The 16465-nt window shown below is 35.2% G+C and overlaps 1 protein-coding gene across 11 annotated transcripts in view; it reads right to left on the bottom strand.

The window, feature by feature from the left end:
• The window catches only part of NF1 (neurofibromin 1), a 246875-nt gene that overhangs the window by 101808 nt on the left and 128602 nt on the right, over positions 1 to 16465 (bottom strand). For 9 of the 11 annotated variants that reach the window (XM_027034457.2, XM_027034452.2, XM_027034451.2 and 6 more), the window contains 4 exons: positions 7848 to 7910; positions 3073 to 3231; positions 2375 to 2472; positions 1016 to 1162 (listed from right to left, as the gene is read on the bottom strand). In XM_027034457.2, the coding sequence (XP_026890258.1) occupies positions 1016 to 1162; positions 2375 to 2472; positions 3073 to 3231; positions 7848 to 7910 (467 nt within the window). The remainder of the gene's footprint in view (positions 1 to 1015; positions 1163 to 2374; positions 2473 to 3072; positions 3232 to 7847; positions 7911 to 16465) is intronic. The other 2 variants (XM_027034455.2, XM_027034460.2) reach the window with 1 other exon arrangement.

The following is a 16465-nucleotide window of genomic DNA, read 5'->3' as shown; positions in this document are numbered from 1 at the left end:
AACTAATGTTAAAGCTAGTTGGTAGACATGGGTCTCTGTTATAGTACAGCCGATACTCTTCTGTATGTTTGGAATTTTTTTTTTGAAATATCCGAATTTTTAAAAACTCTGTAGCATCAAGCTACACGAATATGTAGGTGAATTATGTAAGAGAAATGAATGTTTGCATTTAAAAGTTCACAGTTCATTTGCGTGTCACACAGACAAAGCATCTTCATCCTTTTATGTCCCAGCACACTTCGGTCATGCCAGTGTCACTTTAACCCAGTAACCCTTCATGAAGGATTAAAATGCTCTCTCTTTTAAACTACCATCTCTTTATTAGTTAGCCTTAGCTTCATGGTCTTCTAGCATTCCCATGAATGAGCAAACCATTTTTATTAGCATTTAAGATTTTTCTGGACTCATTTTACATTCGTAAGAGGAATGCGTGGGAATTTGGGCTGTTTATACACATACACAACTTGAAAGGGCAGCAAGTGATTCAGGCTACAATAGGCTTTAAAAACAGCTAATGAACCAATACCCAAGTTAATACTTTTCAATTATTGGGTATTTTCTACATAAAGCTTTATTTTCAAATACTTAGAGTATCACAAATAGAATCAGAACACTGGCAATGTTTTAATTATTAAATTCCCTAGAATTAGCTGCTCTTTAGATTCAGATACCAATACTCATTTGAACTTCTAGTAAATGTAAACTCCCCTATATCTTGTTGCACACGTTTGATGTTTTGCAAACCAGAAAAATCCAAAGGGCTAATTTGTGATTTTTTTTAGCTTAACACTTAAAAAAAAAAAAAAAAAAAGTCTGTAGCACCAGGTAGACTTGTTCATCATTTCATACGAGTCAACCGCTTGCCTATTTAAGAGTTTAGGGCTCTACATTTCTCTTTCCAAACCTTAATTCCTATTCTAAGCAGATGCAGAGTAAAAAAGCATTATTCGTGCCCAATAATTTTTATTAATTTAAACTAAGAGTTTTCAAAATCTCCATGACTGCGAAATCTTACCTGTTACTGGAAAGATACTGGCCAATTTTCTCTTGATTGTTCCAGAGTAGACGATGTAAAGCAAGCACATTGCCATCACTGATGAAGGAGAGACTATGATTTACTGCATCACTGGTAGGACAATCAGATGCTATATCAAGGAAAAACCTTAAAAAATACAAAGCCATTAGAATTTTTAAAAACTAGATGCACTCATATCTATGTTTGAATCAAATTGATCTGAAGTAACTTTGTAAAATAACTGACATTACAAGTATGGAGGACTATAAGTATTATTCACATGTGACTGTCATTAAACACAGGAAGAGACAAGGAGAAAGTTGGTTTTCCATTTCCCATACCGGGCTTCAGCTTCATGGTAGGTTCTGAAGTCAGACAACAACAAAACTTAGATAGATGAGACTTTGGATCGAAGCCAGTACAGTACTTTATAGATAAGGAAATGGAGACCAAGACAAGACAAAAGACTTCCCCAAAGTTACACAGCTGGTTAGGTCAGAGCCAGGATGAGAACCTTTGTTCTCTTAACTTTCTATGGGTAGTCAATCTGCTGGAATACGAATCCTATGCTGACATTCACTTTTCTCTTCAATAGAGCTTGCAGTCCAACAATATACCTTTTAAGTGCCAACTAGACAGAAACTGGTAAGAACGACAATGAAAAACTGCAAGAGAGAGTTGCCCAAGTCCAGCTTAGACTATGAGATCAATTAGTTGCACACTACATGAAAAGTAGAATTCTGTAAACTTACATTTACAAAGCATTTTCTCATACACTACCTCATTTGTTTCTCTAAAATCAACTCAGAACACAAACAGTTTTGCCCCTATTTACAGATAAGCCCACAACTCAGAGAGATAAAGAGAAAGAACTAGTTAGTTATGGCACCTCACAGAACTCAAGTTTTCTAAAATCATAAAACTTCAACAGGTGTCATTATTCCTTTGAGTAACTTTTTAGTTCAGGTACACTTCCAAGTCGAAGTATCAAAAATATTCTAACATCAAAATATTGTCATTATACACTATCAAGCATAATATGTGCCATTTTGGCTTTAGTTTTTACAAGAAGGAATCTTTTCCTTTTTCCTCTCCCCCATATTATAGCAACTTCAAATCTTTTATTTTAGTAGATGTGCCAAAAATCCCTGCTAGTTTTCAAGTATGGAAGTCACTATCAAATTATAAAGAATATGGATTTATTTCGCTACTGTGTCTTATAGTAAAAGAAAGTAAGATTAACTCTGCTCTTGACCTAGAGCGGGAAGAGGAAAAAAACCTACACAGGAGCTCCACGTAGACCAAGTACACAGACTTCAGTGAAACTGACAATATTTAAATCAGATAGAGCAATCCTACCTCCGCGCTGCATCAAAGTTGCTTTTCACAAAATCATTAAAAGGCCGCATATGCTCTTCTTTTGTGAAGAGAACATGATTGGCAATGCTCTGAAGTATCTAAATAATAAAACACGGTTATAAATCAGATCATTCGTTGCATGAAGTGTATACGTTCGCATATTCTTTACAAAAAACTAATTTTCTCATCAATATAATTTCTATTGCTGAGTAAATTATTCCTCATGCTATAAATATTAGGTGTTGTTTCTATTCCTTCCCAAATTACTACATATATATACATATGTGTGTGTGTGTGTGTGTATATATATATGCATATATACACACACACACGTATATAAACACATATACACATATTTACATATATAAAAATACATATTAAATTTTTTAATGTCTTTTTTTAATAAAAACTCATACAGTCTCCATTTCAGTCTCCACTTTAGAATTTCCAGAATGAATATATAGAAAACTATCTTTAGGAGACATTTGTTAAGATATTTTCCCACGATAATAATGTCCATCAGATATCAGTCTAATGAATTCCTTTGTAACTTAACAACTAAAAATAAAACAAAAGCATATAAGTGAAAACCACAGGCTATTTCAAAAATAAATTCAAGTGTGAGTACAGAAAATACAAAAAACTGAAAATTTAGTTGGAAGGGAAATTTAAAATAGATTAGCAAAACAATTCTTCACCTTTGACATTAACTTCAAGCCCCTTTCAATTCTAGGTGGCGGCTTTTTATCTAAAATCCCTGCTTCATACGGTGAGACAATGGCAGGATTGATAAATCTGAGGAACATGGCACTTCCCACCGCACCGATGCTGTTCTGAGGGAAACGCTGGCTAACCACCTAAAAATAAGGAGTTGAGAACTGAGTATATGGTTTGAATTTAAAAAGGAAACGGGAAGAAAGAGCTCGAGGGTCAGACTTTGGCACAAAAACTCTGCACAGATCAAGCCTTGTAAACAACACATTTCTATTTTTTTCCTACTCCCCAAACATCAGTAAATAAAGCTTATCCTCAATTCTTGCCCTCCACCCCTTTTGAAGCACAACAAAGGTATCTAAAAAAAAAAAGAAAAAAAGAAAGAAAGAAAGAAAGAAAGAAAGAAAGAAAGAAAGAAAGAAAGAAAGAAAGAAAGAAAAAGAAACTCTTCATGAATGAGTGGTGGAGAGAGACCTGAAAAAAGATCTTGCATTTATCATTGTTGTTTAATACTGCAAGTTTGGTAAGTAACAAAAGCACACCAAATTTTCACACAAAGATTACCATATTTTACCAAGATTAACAGACATGAGAGTGCGGTCAACTCTTACAAGGCAAAGCTAAGTTTTCAACAGCATACCCCAAAACATCTAATATCTAACAGTAAATACTTACATTTTGTTGTATACCTGGTACAACCACGTGTCTTGAACAAAATGCTTGCCATACACAAACAAAGGTTAGGTTTTTTTTAGATTCCTATCAAGAGAAAACACTTACAAGTAACATTACCAGTTCCTTTTCTTCCTCAGAATGCTTTTTAAGATAAGGACCTATTATTTAAATCATGAAGGAAAAGGAATTCTTGGGGATCTAAAGGAAAAAACAGATCCCACCAGCAGAAGAGGGAACCCCTACGTGTACCTCAATGTGCAATTCTGTCAAATAAAAAAAGTGAAGGAAACAAGAAATAGTTGCTCACACTGGAAAACAATGTGAGCCCAATATTTAAGATGGGGTTTTCTCTTTTTATAAAACATTCTACCTTGAAGGTAAAGTAATAGGCACATTAGATTGGGAAAAGTGTTACGAAACTGGCTTGGGACCCATCTCTTTCCAGTTACTGTTTTAACACAGGAAAATTATATTACTCTAAAATGTACATGTTTTACAGATAATACACACACACACTTATTTTGAAAGAACACTTGTGTAACACTTTAATCTCCACAATTACACTTGCTCAGTGTAGCTAACCGCTGCATAAAGCAGTGGTGATCCCAACAGCCAAGCCGCACGCAGCACTGCAGACGATATGCTAAGATTCCAGGGATAAACCTACATTTCACAGGACGGTGAGGGAAAATGAGAAAATGGGCTTTCTGTGCAGAATCCCACGTAACTCTAGTTCACTTTACAATGCCTTAATAAAGTAATACTCCTTGTCATGAATTCACATAGCTCACTGACTCCAGATTAACTCCGGGAAGAATAAGGATTATTTCATTTCATTCTCTTCCCTTTAGTGCTTCGTGTGGTATATACATTTTCAATGTCTTCTTACTCGCTGCCTAAAATCTCTAAATAGTGTTCTGCCGTATCTGAGGGAATTAGTAAATATAAGATTTCAGACGATTCAGGTTTTCAAGCCCAAGAACACCCTCTCAAGTGGCGCTAACACGCAGGAGTTGTAACTAACATATTCTCACCTTCATTTACACTACGTAGCTCAGGAAGCTTTCTTGTGTTACAGCGCTCTGGGTGCTACTGCGTGAAGGACAACCTTGCTGTACTTCACTCAAAGGAAGCTGCTGCAGACGGCTAAATACAGCAGCCTCGCTAGAACAGCTTTAAAGCCCAAATACTGTTTGAGAGTTATTTTTAGCTGAAATACAGTTTTAGAAATAGAATTAAGAAGAAAATTCAAGTGCTTTTACTATTCTAGTATAGTATTTAACCTTTCGGAGAAGAGGAACAGACAAATGACTATATACATTCACACAGACCAAATTCTTCATACAATTTCACAATGTTCAGGGACCACCATTGCTACTGAGTGGTTCTTTTAGAACTCCCAAATTTTAATCTTAAAACAGAAGAAACTTAACAACAAATCTACAAAATTGTAAAGCTTGTAAAGAGTTAGCAAGAAGAGGATTAAAAACTGCTTTATATTTAATTGTAAACAGGTTGTTTGAAAGGAACAGCCATATACTCAGATTAATCCGTTAAAATCCTAAAACAGTTTTTAAAAATTGAAAGCCATAATTTGGTTTCCAAAGAACCAATTAATTTATAAAATACTAACCTGCTGTGAAAACATCTCTCAAAAACCAGTAACTTGTACACATATTTTTCAAAGTAGCTACTTACTAGTTTTGTCTAGAACAAAAAAGTTTTAAAGTGTGACTCACACTTATCCCTGATTTATACTTAATACTATTAATCTCATAATATAATGAAAAGGGAGAATACTGTCAAACTTCTGAAAAGTACTACATTTTCACTATCCTCCATATCTTCAAAGTTAATTCTTGTCAAAACTCAAAGTACCCACACCTCAGAAACACACATCGTTTCTGGTATCATATAATTATGCATCCCAATGATGACAGTATCAGTATATTTTTGGAACTAAAACCTTACAAAATGTACTGAATATCAAACAAAATGCTGTATAACAAGTTTCATGAGACAATTTATAAAAATAGTTCTTTCTCTTTCACCACTAATGGACATCAATGTAATTTTACCTCATAATGTACATATTCAAGTGTTTTATTTTTTAAGCTACAAAAATCTAATTTAGATCCCAAACACATTCTGCACAAAAGGGCAAAGTTGGGCTAGTCTATGCTCTGAAACCAGTTACCAGTCAAATGTCCTCTTTACTCCCTCGAGTAAAATCTGAACAACATGGTACAAATAAATGCAGTCATAAACTTTACACAGCAAGAGGATCACTACGCAAACATGCTTAATTCCCGGAGTTAGGTAGACAATTAACTTCGAGAAGGAGATCTGATTACACATTATATGTTTGAGCATAATAAGAGGACTTATCTATAATATGACTATGCAGCTAATATACCAGAAGCCAGAACCTTCACTCTATATTTTACATATTCCGATCCATTATCCATATACCCCAAAAGAGTTAGCTTGCTTTTTAAAGAAAAGATCATTAGAGTCATAAGCCAGCAATTCCATAAACTGACATTTTAAATTTATGATGACTATGTTGTCTTCATACTTTAGAATGTGTTCCCAAATACCTCAAATTACCAATTAGTTTCCCTTTGTTTCCATGAGGACCTCATATCACCTGTGCTGAGAGATACATTCCAAAACTCAGTGTTACCCAGAAACTTAAAAAAAAATCTGAAAATAACACTAGCAGAAAATAACATTTCAAGGAACAATTTTAGACAAAATCTCAATAAATAAAGCAATGTTAGGAAGGCTAGAAAACATGCTCTAGAGAAACACAGAAAGCCAGAATTTTAATTTATGTGATACACTACACAATGCCATTAGTAAAACACTGAACGGGTGTTAGAAACGGTAAATTAATTTCAACAGTGATGGTGTATACATGTTAAACTCACATATGCTGAGAATTAGAAGCATTAGAAAGGAATGTTTTTATTAAGCAAGAAAGCCATCCAATCCATTTGCTCACAGCTGACCCAACTTACTTAACATACTCAAAATCGTGAATGTACATAAGCATAGTTGTCTAACTTTTAATCTAGTTCTGAATTTAAAACAGAAGCCTATTATTTGTAAAGCTTAGACAAGGAATCAAAGATGAAACCAAATGAATATTCTAAATTTTACCTTCGTACGTAAACCGCCTACATGACTCCTAAACGTTTTTGGTTTTTTTTTAACATCTTTCTCTAAAATCATTTGGATTATATGAACAAAGATAATGCTCGGCCTGGTAAGTCATAGTGACAGACAATGACAAATTTAAAATGAATGAATCTGGACCAAATTCTACTCATGGGAAGAAAATAAAATTATGACTACTGTGATTTTCTTCCTTTTAATTAGGACAAGTTCATAGAAACAGGCAGATGTTTGCAAAATGAGGTGTTTCTATACAAAATGGACTCAATGAGTTTTCCGTTATTTCAAAAGTACTATATTCGCAGTCCCAATAGTCTAATCGTGACTTTCTCTAAGGTAAACGTTTATCATCAGGATTTTTATAATCTAAGCACAAATACCTACATTCTGGCTCAGACTCTCTAGATAAAAATATAAAAAGTAAAAAAGAAAACAAAAAGAAACTGCAACTTTCAGGTAAGATTTAGAAAGTGACACTTCCCCGCCGTATATTTCTAACAATGAAGAAAAACTTTCATCTCTAGGAAAAGAAACCATTCACATTACCTGCAACAAGAAGCAAGAATGAAGAGAGTCAGCATTTCCTAAGGCCTTGAAATTAAGTTTCTTTTGCATTCATTTATAATTTTTAAAATAACAATAATAAAATTAGACCAGAGATATCCAATGCAACAAATGCCCCCAAAACGCCTTTGGGATAAATCAAACCAAAGGAACACAGAGAATGTTTCAATGTAACTTAATTCCAGGGTTAATTGAAATGAAAGCTATTTTGTGCCAGAATTAGTAGAATGATTTTACAGTGAAGGTCAAATAGGCTGAAGTGAAGATGTTCTTAACAAACAGCAAAAGATTTTTGTTTTGCTTTGAAAGAAACAGCTAATAAAAAGTTCTCCAAACTTACTGATTTTTTGTTTTCCTTTTTTTCTTTTACTGTAGCTTTATTCAGTAGGGAGTGGCAAGTTGCCTACAGGACAGAGATGAGCACAAACAAGTCACAGCACCAACTACATACAGCAACAAAAACAATGTTGGCTTGTACATAAAATTACATGATCAAATGTAACACAAATGGAATCAACAAAAAATTAGAAATCAACTGAATTTCGAGGGATGAATTTTATTTCTGGATTTTAATTTTTATCACATTTTCAAGCCAAAGCACTAAATAAACAGCAAGAAATGTTGAGACAATCATATCTACTATTTCTGGCTATAAATCACGGAAAAGTTCTCCCCAAGTAAATTTGAGGACATTTCATATTTACATTTCAGTTCATTCCTAGCTTTTGATAAATTTCATGTAAAATGTTCATTACAAGTAGATCACACACTAAAAACACTTCCATGTGTCTACATAATTTTTTCTTGATAAATACTTCTCTGTGTATCCTTCAATTGACTTAAAGTTCTTTTTTCAATAGCTGGCATTTAATTTAGACCTAATGATTTAAAAAATAAACATTAAATGACTATATATAAGGGGAAAATTCACTTCAGAGATTCTCAATTAAAAATGTGTCGCTCTTAAAATTTCACATATTTTTCTGTTGGCAGGCTACTTCCTGAAAAAGTTCTAATCAGAGGAGGTTAAAAGCTCTGCAACGTTTGGAAGAAGAATGTTATCAGCTCAACTAGAAATAAGCATTAATTAATATTAAAGTGAAGAAACTGCAGAGAAAATTATAGAATAAAACTTAGAAGCCGCTTAAAATTTTTCACATATTTGACTATCAGAATGTATCAAAAAACAAAATACCAAAAAGGAAAACAAAACAAAACAAAAACAAAACCCACAGACATACTGGCTTCACCTCTCAGAGTTCCTTCTAAGCCAAAGAGTTCTTTTTAAATTAAGACTCCTGGTTAGATCAGATGAGGCACAACAATTTTTTAAAATATCTTTAAAACCAAATTAGATCCACCATACATGGCATTTTATTCTAGGAATTCAGTGCATTCAACACCATAACCTTAAAGTTAATTTGACATTTGTTCACCCATCCGTCCGTCCATCCATCCAAGTAGTTACTGTGCATCTAACATGCCAGATACCATTCTAGGCATCAGGAAACAGCACTAGAACAAGACACAGTCCTTCTCTCACGGAGCTCTGGTTCAAACTTTAGACTATATACAAAAGTACTAGTAACCAAACAGATCACCAAAACACAGTTTTATGTAACTTTTTTTCAATTATGATGTATAATTATCATTTATAGCCTTTAAAAAACTGGCATGGGGTGCCTGGGTGGCTCGGTTGGTTGAGCATCCGACTTTGGTTCAGGTCATGATCTTGGGGTTCATGGGTTCGAACCCTTCATTGGGCTCTCTGCTGTCAGCACAGAGCCCGCTTTGAATCCTGTGTCCCACTCTCTCTCTCTCTCTGCCCCCTCCCCACTCACACTCTTGCTCTCTCTCAAAAATAAGTTAAAAAATTGTTGTAAACTACTTCTGTTCAGAGAAGCAGATTTACTGGGAAAAGATGACATTTACTTAGAATCATAATATTTGGCTTTCTCAGAATTCTCTCACTATAACTTAAGAGAACATCCATTCTGGGAATTATTTTCTCATTATAGGTATCCCTTGCTTTTTGAAAGTTCGCTTTCACAAAAGACTTACATTAGTACCTATATTTGCTAACTAAAAGGAATCCAAAGAGAATTTTTGCCTTTATGAGGAAAAAAGCAAAAAACGAGTATTACAACCAGCATCTGTTTTTCAGCGAGCCATTACAGAGGAAGCTCACTCCCCAAGCAGCGAGATGACCACCACCAAGCTCCTTCCCCAGGCGCTACTCTCAGTATCAAGTCGCCACAGCTTTGAACTTGTCTAGGAGCATCTGTGCTTTATCTCAACTCATTTTGTGCATCCATTAGCAGGATGTGTCCTAAGGTACCAGAAAAGCCTAAGAGTTCATAAGGGTGTCATGCTTACCATAACACTGGGTGGGATTAAGCATTTCAATTGTGGTGAATGAAAAAGATACTGCGTGTGCACTCAACTTGCCTGTATCCACCATTCATATTATTTACTGATGGAGAGAAAGAATTCTGAAAGTTGCTGAAGTTACTATTGGTTCTTCCAGTAGCAAAGTGGTCTCTTTTAGTCAGCATCCAGTACTGGATGCGATGGGAAGTCTACTGCTTGGGTGGATTGATGGGTGAACAAAGCAAAGGGTTCCATTAAGTTATCTAACACTTCAGGAGACATCCATTTTTTTAGTAAGCTGAAACAGAAAGTACTGGACAATGAGGATCAAAGTGTTGCAAAAGCAGAATTGAAAGGTAGTCATGGGTGGTTTGATCGGTTTTGAGGCAAGAGCAGCTTCATAGCTTAAAGGTTATTGGAGAGAGTGTCTTGGCTGATACTAAAGCTGCCGAAAAGTTCCCAGAAGAACTGAAGAAAATAATTATAGCAGGTGGTTATTCGCGTAAACAAGTGTTTAACTGCAATTTATTAGTGGAAAAAGTTGCCACGCAAAACATGTATTTCAATAGAAGAAAAGCAGGCTAAAGGACACAAGGCATCAAAGGACAGGTTTACCTTAATGCCTACTATTAACACCACTGGTGATGCTGTCCTTAGTCCTCTACTAGTATGCCATTCAGAAAATCCAAGGGCACTTAAAGGCACTGATAAGGATACGCTTCTCGTGTTTAAATCACGTCCAAGTGGTTGGAATATCCAAGTGATTTTTTTCTGAGTGCATGAATGGATACATTAGTCCTTTTGTTGAAAATACTGTAGAGAAAACAATCGTGATAACAGGTGTCTTCTGATGGTTGAAAACTGGGCTGCTCATCCACCCGGCATTACTGAGTATGACAGTAACACTGCGGTTGTGTTCTTCCTGTTGAATATGACGTTGTTGGTACAACCATGTGTCCTAGGCCTAATGGGCACGATTAAAGCTTCCTATATGCAAGAACCAACAGAGAAGCCAACTCCAAAGGATTTTTACAAAGGATCTGGAAAGACTACCATTTAAAACTGGCATTCGCCAACCTTGGAGATCCTCTTGATAAGCTAACAGTCTGGGTGAGAAATGGTGCTTAGTGGATGGTCTCCTGAAGCAGTGAACAATTTTAAAGGCTTCAAACCAACAATAAATATGGCCAAACCAACTGACTTTGGCTGAGGAGGATCAGTTTGTGGAAACTGAATATGATGTTGAAGGTTTCGGCATTCCATGACCAAGAAGTGACAGATGAAGAGGTGATGCAACTCCAAGAGGAGAGAACACCGATCGACAACGAACGCAGCAGTGAACGGCCGGACAGTGCAGTTGTCCAGGAACTGAATGGGAAGCACTTAAGTGAGATTTTTGCTACAACGGACAGTGCTGCAGTGATTGCAGAAAAGTATGGCTTTAATTTTGAAAGGGCACGTAGGTTTAGGGCAGGTTTGCATAACGTTTTGAGTGCCTACAAATAACTGTAGTATAGAAAAATGCAAGAGGCTGAGCAGTCGAGCATACTGTCGTATTTCAAGCCTTCCACACCAGCCACATTAGCCACGGCAGACGATGAACCTCGACATTTGACATCGAGGCAGGCAGACATAGAAGAAGGTGTAGACGTTAGTGACCTGCTCGCACTGATGGATTTAGACAATGATGAGATGTTAACAGGTGACCCTCTTCCTCTCTCTCCTATACTCCATACTCCTGTACCTCCCACGACCCCAACCTCCAGCACCCCAGCCTAACACACCACCATCACCATCTGTCAGCCCTCTGGTGTGCCGTCTTCCCAATTTTGGAAAGCCAAACCACACTGTACATACATTATTTGTACTTTATACAGGCTGTGTATTTATCATATTATTCTTGTTTTTACTATATGTTAAAGTTATTTTAGCTTTTATGTGTTATTTGGTATCATTCGGTAGGCTATTTTGGGGATCTGAGAACGCTAAAAAAAATTTCCATATAAATTAATTGTAAGTGCTTCTTCCCTTTATGTCACCTAGGCTTACAAAAGGTTTCACAGGAACACTCTACTTTGGGATAGCGGGGAAAACCTGTATTCCAAAACTATTAGGGGGACAAGTGGAAATAAATACATGGAAAAATGTCTTAATTGTAAGTCTCACACATGTTCACAGTTGGCTATTCTTACGTAATCGGAACGCAGGTCACTAAGTAAGGAGACATGCAAAATAAGAAACCTGGTTAAAGCAGCATTCAAAAAAAGCTTACCAGTCAAAAATATGAACTCGGGAAAAAAGAGGTAATGCTCAGAGAAGTTCATTAGCTATCAATATCCTCACTTTTCAAAATTTTCCAAGCAAGTCCCAAAGCAGGAGCCATGTTTACTAGAGGAAACAATCGACTACTATCCTTCCCAGCAGAACACAGAAGTACAAAGGTACCATTATGTCACTGCCAAAGTCAAAAGGGCAAGAAAAAGCCAGAGGAAAGATGAATAAGAGAGCAAACTGAAGGGAAAACTACATTTTGTAGGAGACTCAGTGAAAGAATAACTTGAGATCAAAGCTTTTTTTTTTAATTAGTAATTTTAAAATTCTGTTATCACTTATTAAAAAACAAAACCTTATTTATAAATAAAATAGCGCACTTCTGCTCTACAGTACTCTACGTTCCAACAAGCTTCGACCTTATTGAAACTTACTTCAACCAGTGCGCTGACACAACATTTAAATAATATTCGTAAAGAGAATAATTTTATGTGAAATTTTAATACAAGAATTCAGCTCTGTTATAATGCAGGATATTTAATTATGGCATGCTTTAGAAAGTACAACACATAGTATTTTAATAAGCCAGAAATGATTACTTTGCTCTTATTTCTGATTTATGTTCACTACCTCCTCTCTTCCTATGCAAGCTGGCAAGAATCTTGTCTACTTGGGTGGAGTGGATAGGAGAATTTATTCCTTCATTAAATATTTCCAAGTAGTTACAAAGTGCCAAGCCCTGTTCCTTTTACCTTATCAGAATCATGGTCTCAGATTGGACTCCCAAGTTTGCTGATGACACAAAAATTTTTTTTTTCCTTTAGGATGCCAACCACATGAAGAATTTTACTAAAATCTAGTAAAATCATGTAATCAGGTAGTCGGTAACCACTCACTTTTAACTCAAGTCAAAGCCACCGCCACTTCAGAAAATGAAATGTTCTCTGAAAACTACTAAGGCTGACCAGGAAGTTGACACATACTATTTTAAATATATGCTCACCATTTCTTGTCTGCCTAGTTTTATAAACAAGAAAAAATGAATTAGATTTGAAGAAAAACCTGAATAATGCCCCAACTCAAGATATTGTTCACTGTATAAGGTTTCAAATTACAACTAAACTACCTTCTAGTCTCAGATTTAAGTAGCTGAAAAAATTACGTGGGGTTCTCCTAAGCCTCCTTGAGCTATTTTAAAAAGGCAGTAAGAGTAATGACAAATTAAGAAAGTTTAATGCGAGGCATACTTTGTCATCTATGTATATGATGACAAGATTTTTTTTGGCTTTTTTCCACTTTTGTTGAGAAATTACTGGCATATGTCACTGTATAAGAAGTTTAAGGCTTACAGCATAATTTGCATATATTGTAAAAATAATTACCACAATAGGTTCAGATACCATCCATCTTTTCATACAGATAAAATAAAAAAAGAAAGACAAAAAGTGTGATGAGAACTCACAGGATTTACTCTCTTCACAACTTTCCTATGTGTCATAGAGCAGGGTTAGCTATAGTCATCAAGCTGTACGTTATGTCCCTAGTACTTCCTTAGTACTGGAAATTTGTACCTTTTGACTACTTTCCTCCAATTTCCTCTGCCTCCAACCTCCACCACAAGTCTGATCTCTTTTTCCATGTGTTTAGCTGTGTTTTTTTTTTTTTTCATGGTTCCACATATAGGTGAGATCATACAGTATATTTGTCTCTCACTTATTTCACTTAGCATAATGCCTTCAAGGGCCGTGTATATTGTCACGAATGCCAAGATTTCCTCATTTTGTATGGCTCAATAATATTCCATTTTGTATATACCCACAATTCTTTTAAACCATTCATCTGTTGATGGATTTTTGAGTTGTTTCCATGCCTTGGCTACTATAAATAATGCTATGAACACGGGGGTGCAGATACCTTTTCAAGTTAGTGTTTTGTTTCCTTTGGATATAGTCCCAGAAGTGGAATTGCTAGATGATGTGGCAGTTCTATGTTTAATTTTTTGAGGATTTTCCATACTGTTTTCCACAGTAGCTATACAATTTACAAGTGCACCAACAGTGCACAGGGTTCCCTTTTTTCTCCATCCATGCCAGCATTTGTTATCTCTAGTCTTTTTATGATGGCCACTCTAACCGGCATGGGTTGATACCTCATTGTGGTTTTTTTAACAGGCATTTCCCTAATGACTAGTGACGCTGAACATCTTTCCATATACTTTTTGGCCTTTCATGTAACTTCTTTAGAGAAATATCTGTATGTCTATTCCAAGTTATCTACTAATCATTTTTAAATTTGTTTTTTTTTTTTTTTGCTATTGAAAATTGTGTAAGTTCTTTATATATTTTAATATTAACTCATTATATACATGGTTTGCAAATATTTTTTCTCCACTCCATAGTTGTCTTTTCATTTTATGGATGGTTTATTTTGCTGTGCAGAAACTTTCTAGTTTGATGTAGTCCCACTTGTTTATTTTTGAGTTTGCTGTGCTTTAGGTGTCATATCCAAAAAATATTACCAAGACCCATGCCAAGAATCTTTATTCCTATGTTTTCTTCTAGTGGTTTCATGGTTTCAAGTCTTACATTTAAATCTTTAATCCATTTCAAGTTAATTTGTGAGGGACTTAAGATATGGTTCCAATTTCATTTTTTTACATGTGAATATTTGGTTATCCCAGCACCATTTATTGAAAAGACTGTCTTTTATAATTAGTTGATTCTATATGCTTGGGTTTATTTCTGGGCTCTTGATTCTGCTCCACTGGTCAGTCCATCTGTTTTTATGCAGTACCTACTATTTTGATGATTATAGCTTTAAATTAGGAAATGTGGTGCTTCCTTTGTTCTTTTTGGAGGGGAGGTAGGGTGTTTTGTGTTTCCATATGAATTTCAAGAGCTTTTTTTTCTATTTCTATAAAAATGTCACTGAAAACTTGATAGAGATTGCACTGAATCTACAGATGGCTTTTGGTACTATTCATATCCAAACTATTAATTCTTCCAATCCATGAACACAAGATACCTTCCCACTTATCTGTATCTTAAATCTGTTTTCATCAATGGCTTATAGTTTCCAGAATAGAGGTCTTTCACATTCTTAAATTTATTCCTAAGTATTTTATTGTTTTGATGCCATCGTAAATAGGATCTATTTTTTCCCATAAATTTGTTAGTGTACAGAAATGCTACTGATTTTTGTATGTTAATTATGTGTACTGCAACTTTACTTAGTTCACTGATTAGCTCTGTTTTTTGGTTGTATTTGGGATTTCCTATATATATCATCTGCAAGTAGAAACAATTTTACTTCTTCCTTTCCAATTCTGAGGCTTTTAATTTTTCTTGCCTGATTGCTCTAGCTAGCACTGCTAGTACTATGTTGAATAGGAGTGGTAAGAGTGGATACCTCTGTCTTGTTCCTCATCTTAGAAGAAATGCTTTCAACCTTTCACCACTGAATATGTTAGCTGTGTGGTTGTCATTTATGGCCTTTATTATGTTGATATACATTCCTTCTATGCCTAACTTATTAAGAGTTTTTATCATGAATGGATGTGGAATTTTGTCAAATCCTTTTTCTGCATTTATTGAGATGATCATATGATTCTTTTCTTCCACTGAATTAACGTAATGCATCACACTGATTTGCAGATGCTGAACCATCCTTGCACCGAAGGATAAATCCCACGTCATCATGGTGCGAACATTTTAATATGCTGAATTGTTTGCTAGTAATTTACTGAGAATTTCTGTATCTATACTCATCAATGATATTTACCTATAGTTTTCTTTTCTAGCAGTGTCCTTTTCTGGTTTTGGTACCAGGGTAATGCCTCACAAAATGAGTCTGGAGTGCTCTCTTTTCAATTTTTGCTAAGAGTTTGAGAAGGACTGGTTTTTAATTCTTCTGTAAACGTCTAGTAAAATTCACCAGGGAAGCCAACTGGTCCTGGGCTTTTCTTTGTTGGGAGAATTTAGGAATTCTATTCAGAGTTTCTATTTCTTCCTAATTCAGTCTTGATAAGTTGTATGTTTCTAAGACTCTTTCCATTTCTTCTAGGTTGTCCAGTTTGTTGTCTAGTTTGTTCACAGTAGTCTCTTATGACCCTTTGAATTTCTGTGGTATCGGTTGTGAGGTCTCCTTTTTCATTTATAATTTCTTGATTTGGTGCTTCCTCTCTTCTCCTTGCTTAGTCTAGCTAAAGGTTTGTCAATTTTGTTTATCTTTTCAAAGAAGCAACTCTTAGTCTGGCTCATCTTTTCTGAGGTTTTTCTATATTTCTATTTCACTTATTTCTGGAACAATCTTCATTTC

Source organism: Acinonyx jubatus, chromosome E1 (assembly GCF_027475565.1).
Source record: "Acinonyx jubatus isolate Ajub_Pintada_27869175 chromosome E1, VMU_Ajub_asm_v1.0, whole genome shotgun sequence".
Lineage (NCBI taxonomy): Eukaryota > Metazoa > Chordata > Mammalia > Carnivora > Felidae > Acinonyx > Acinonyx jubatus.
This window is presented reverse-complemented; position numbering and strand designations above follow the sequence as displayed.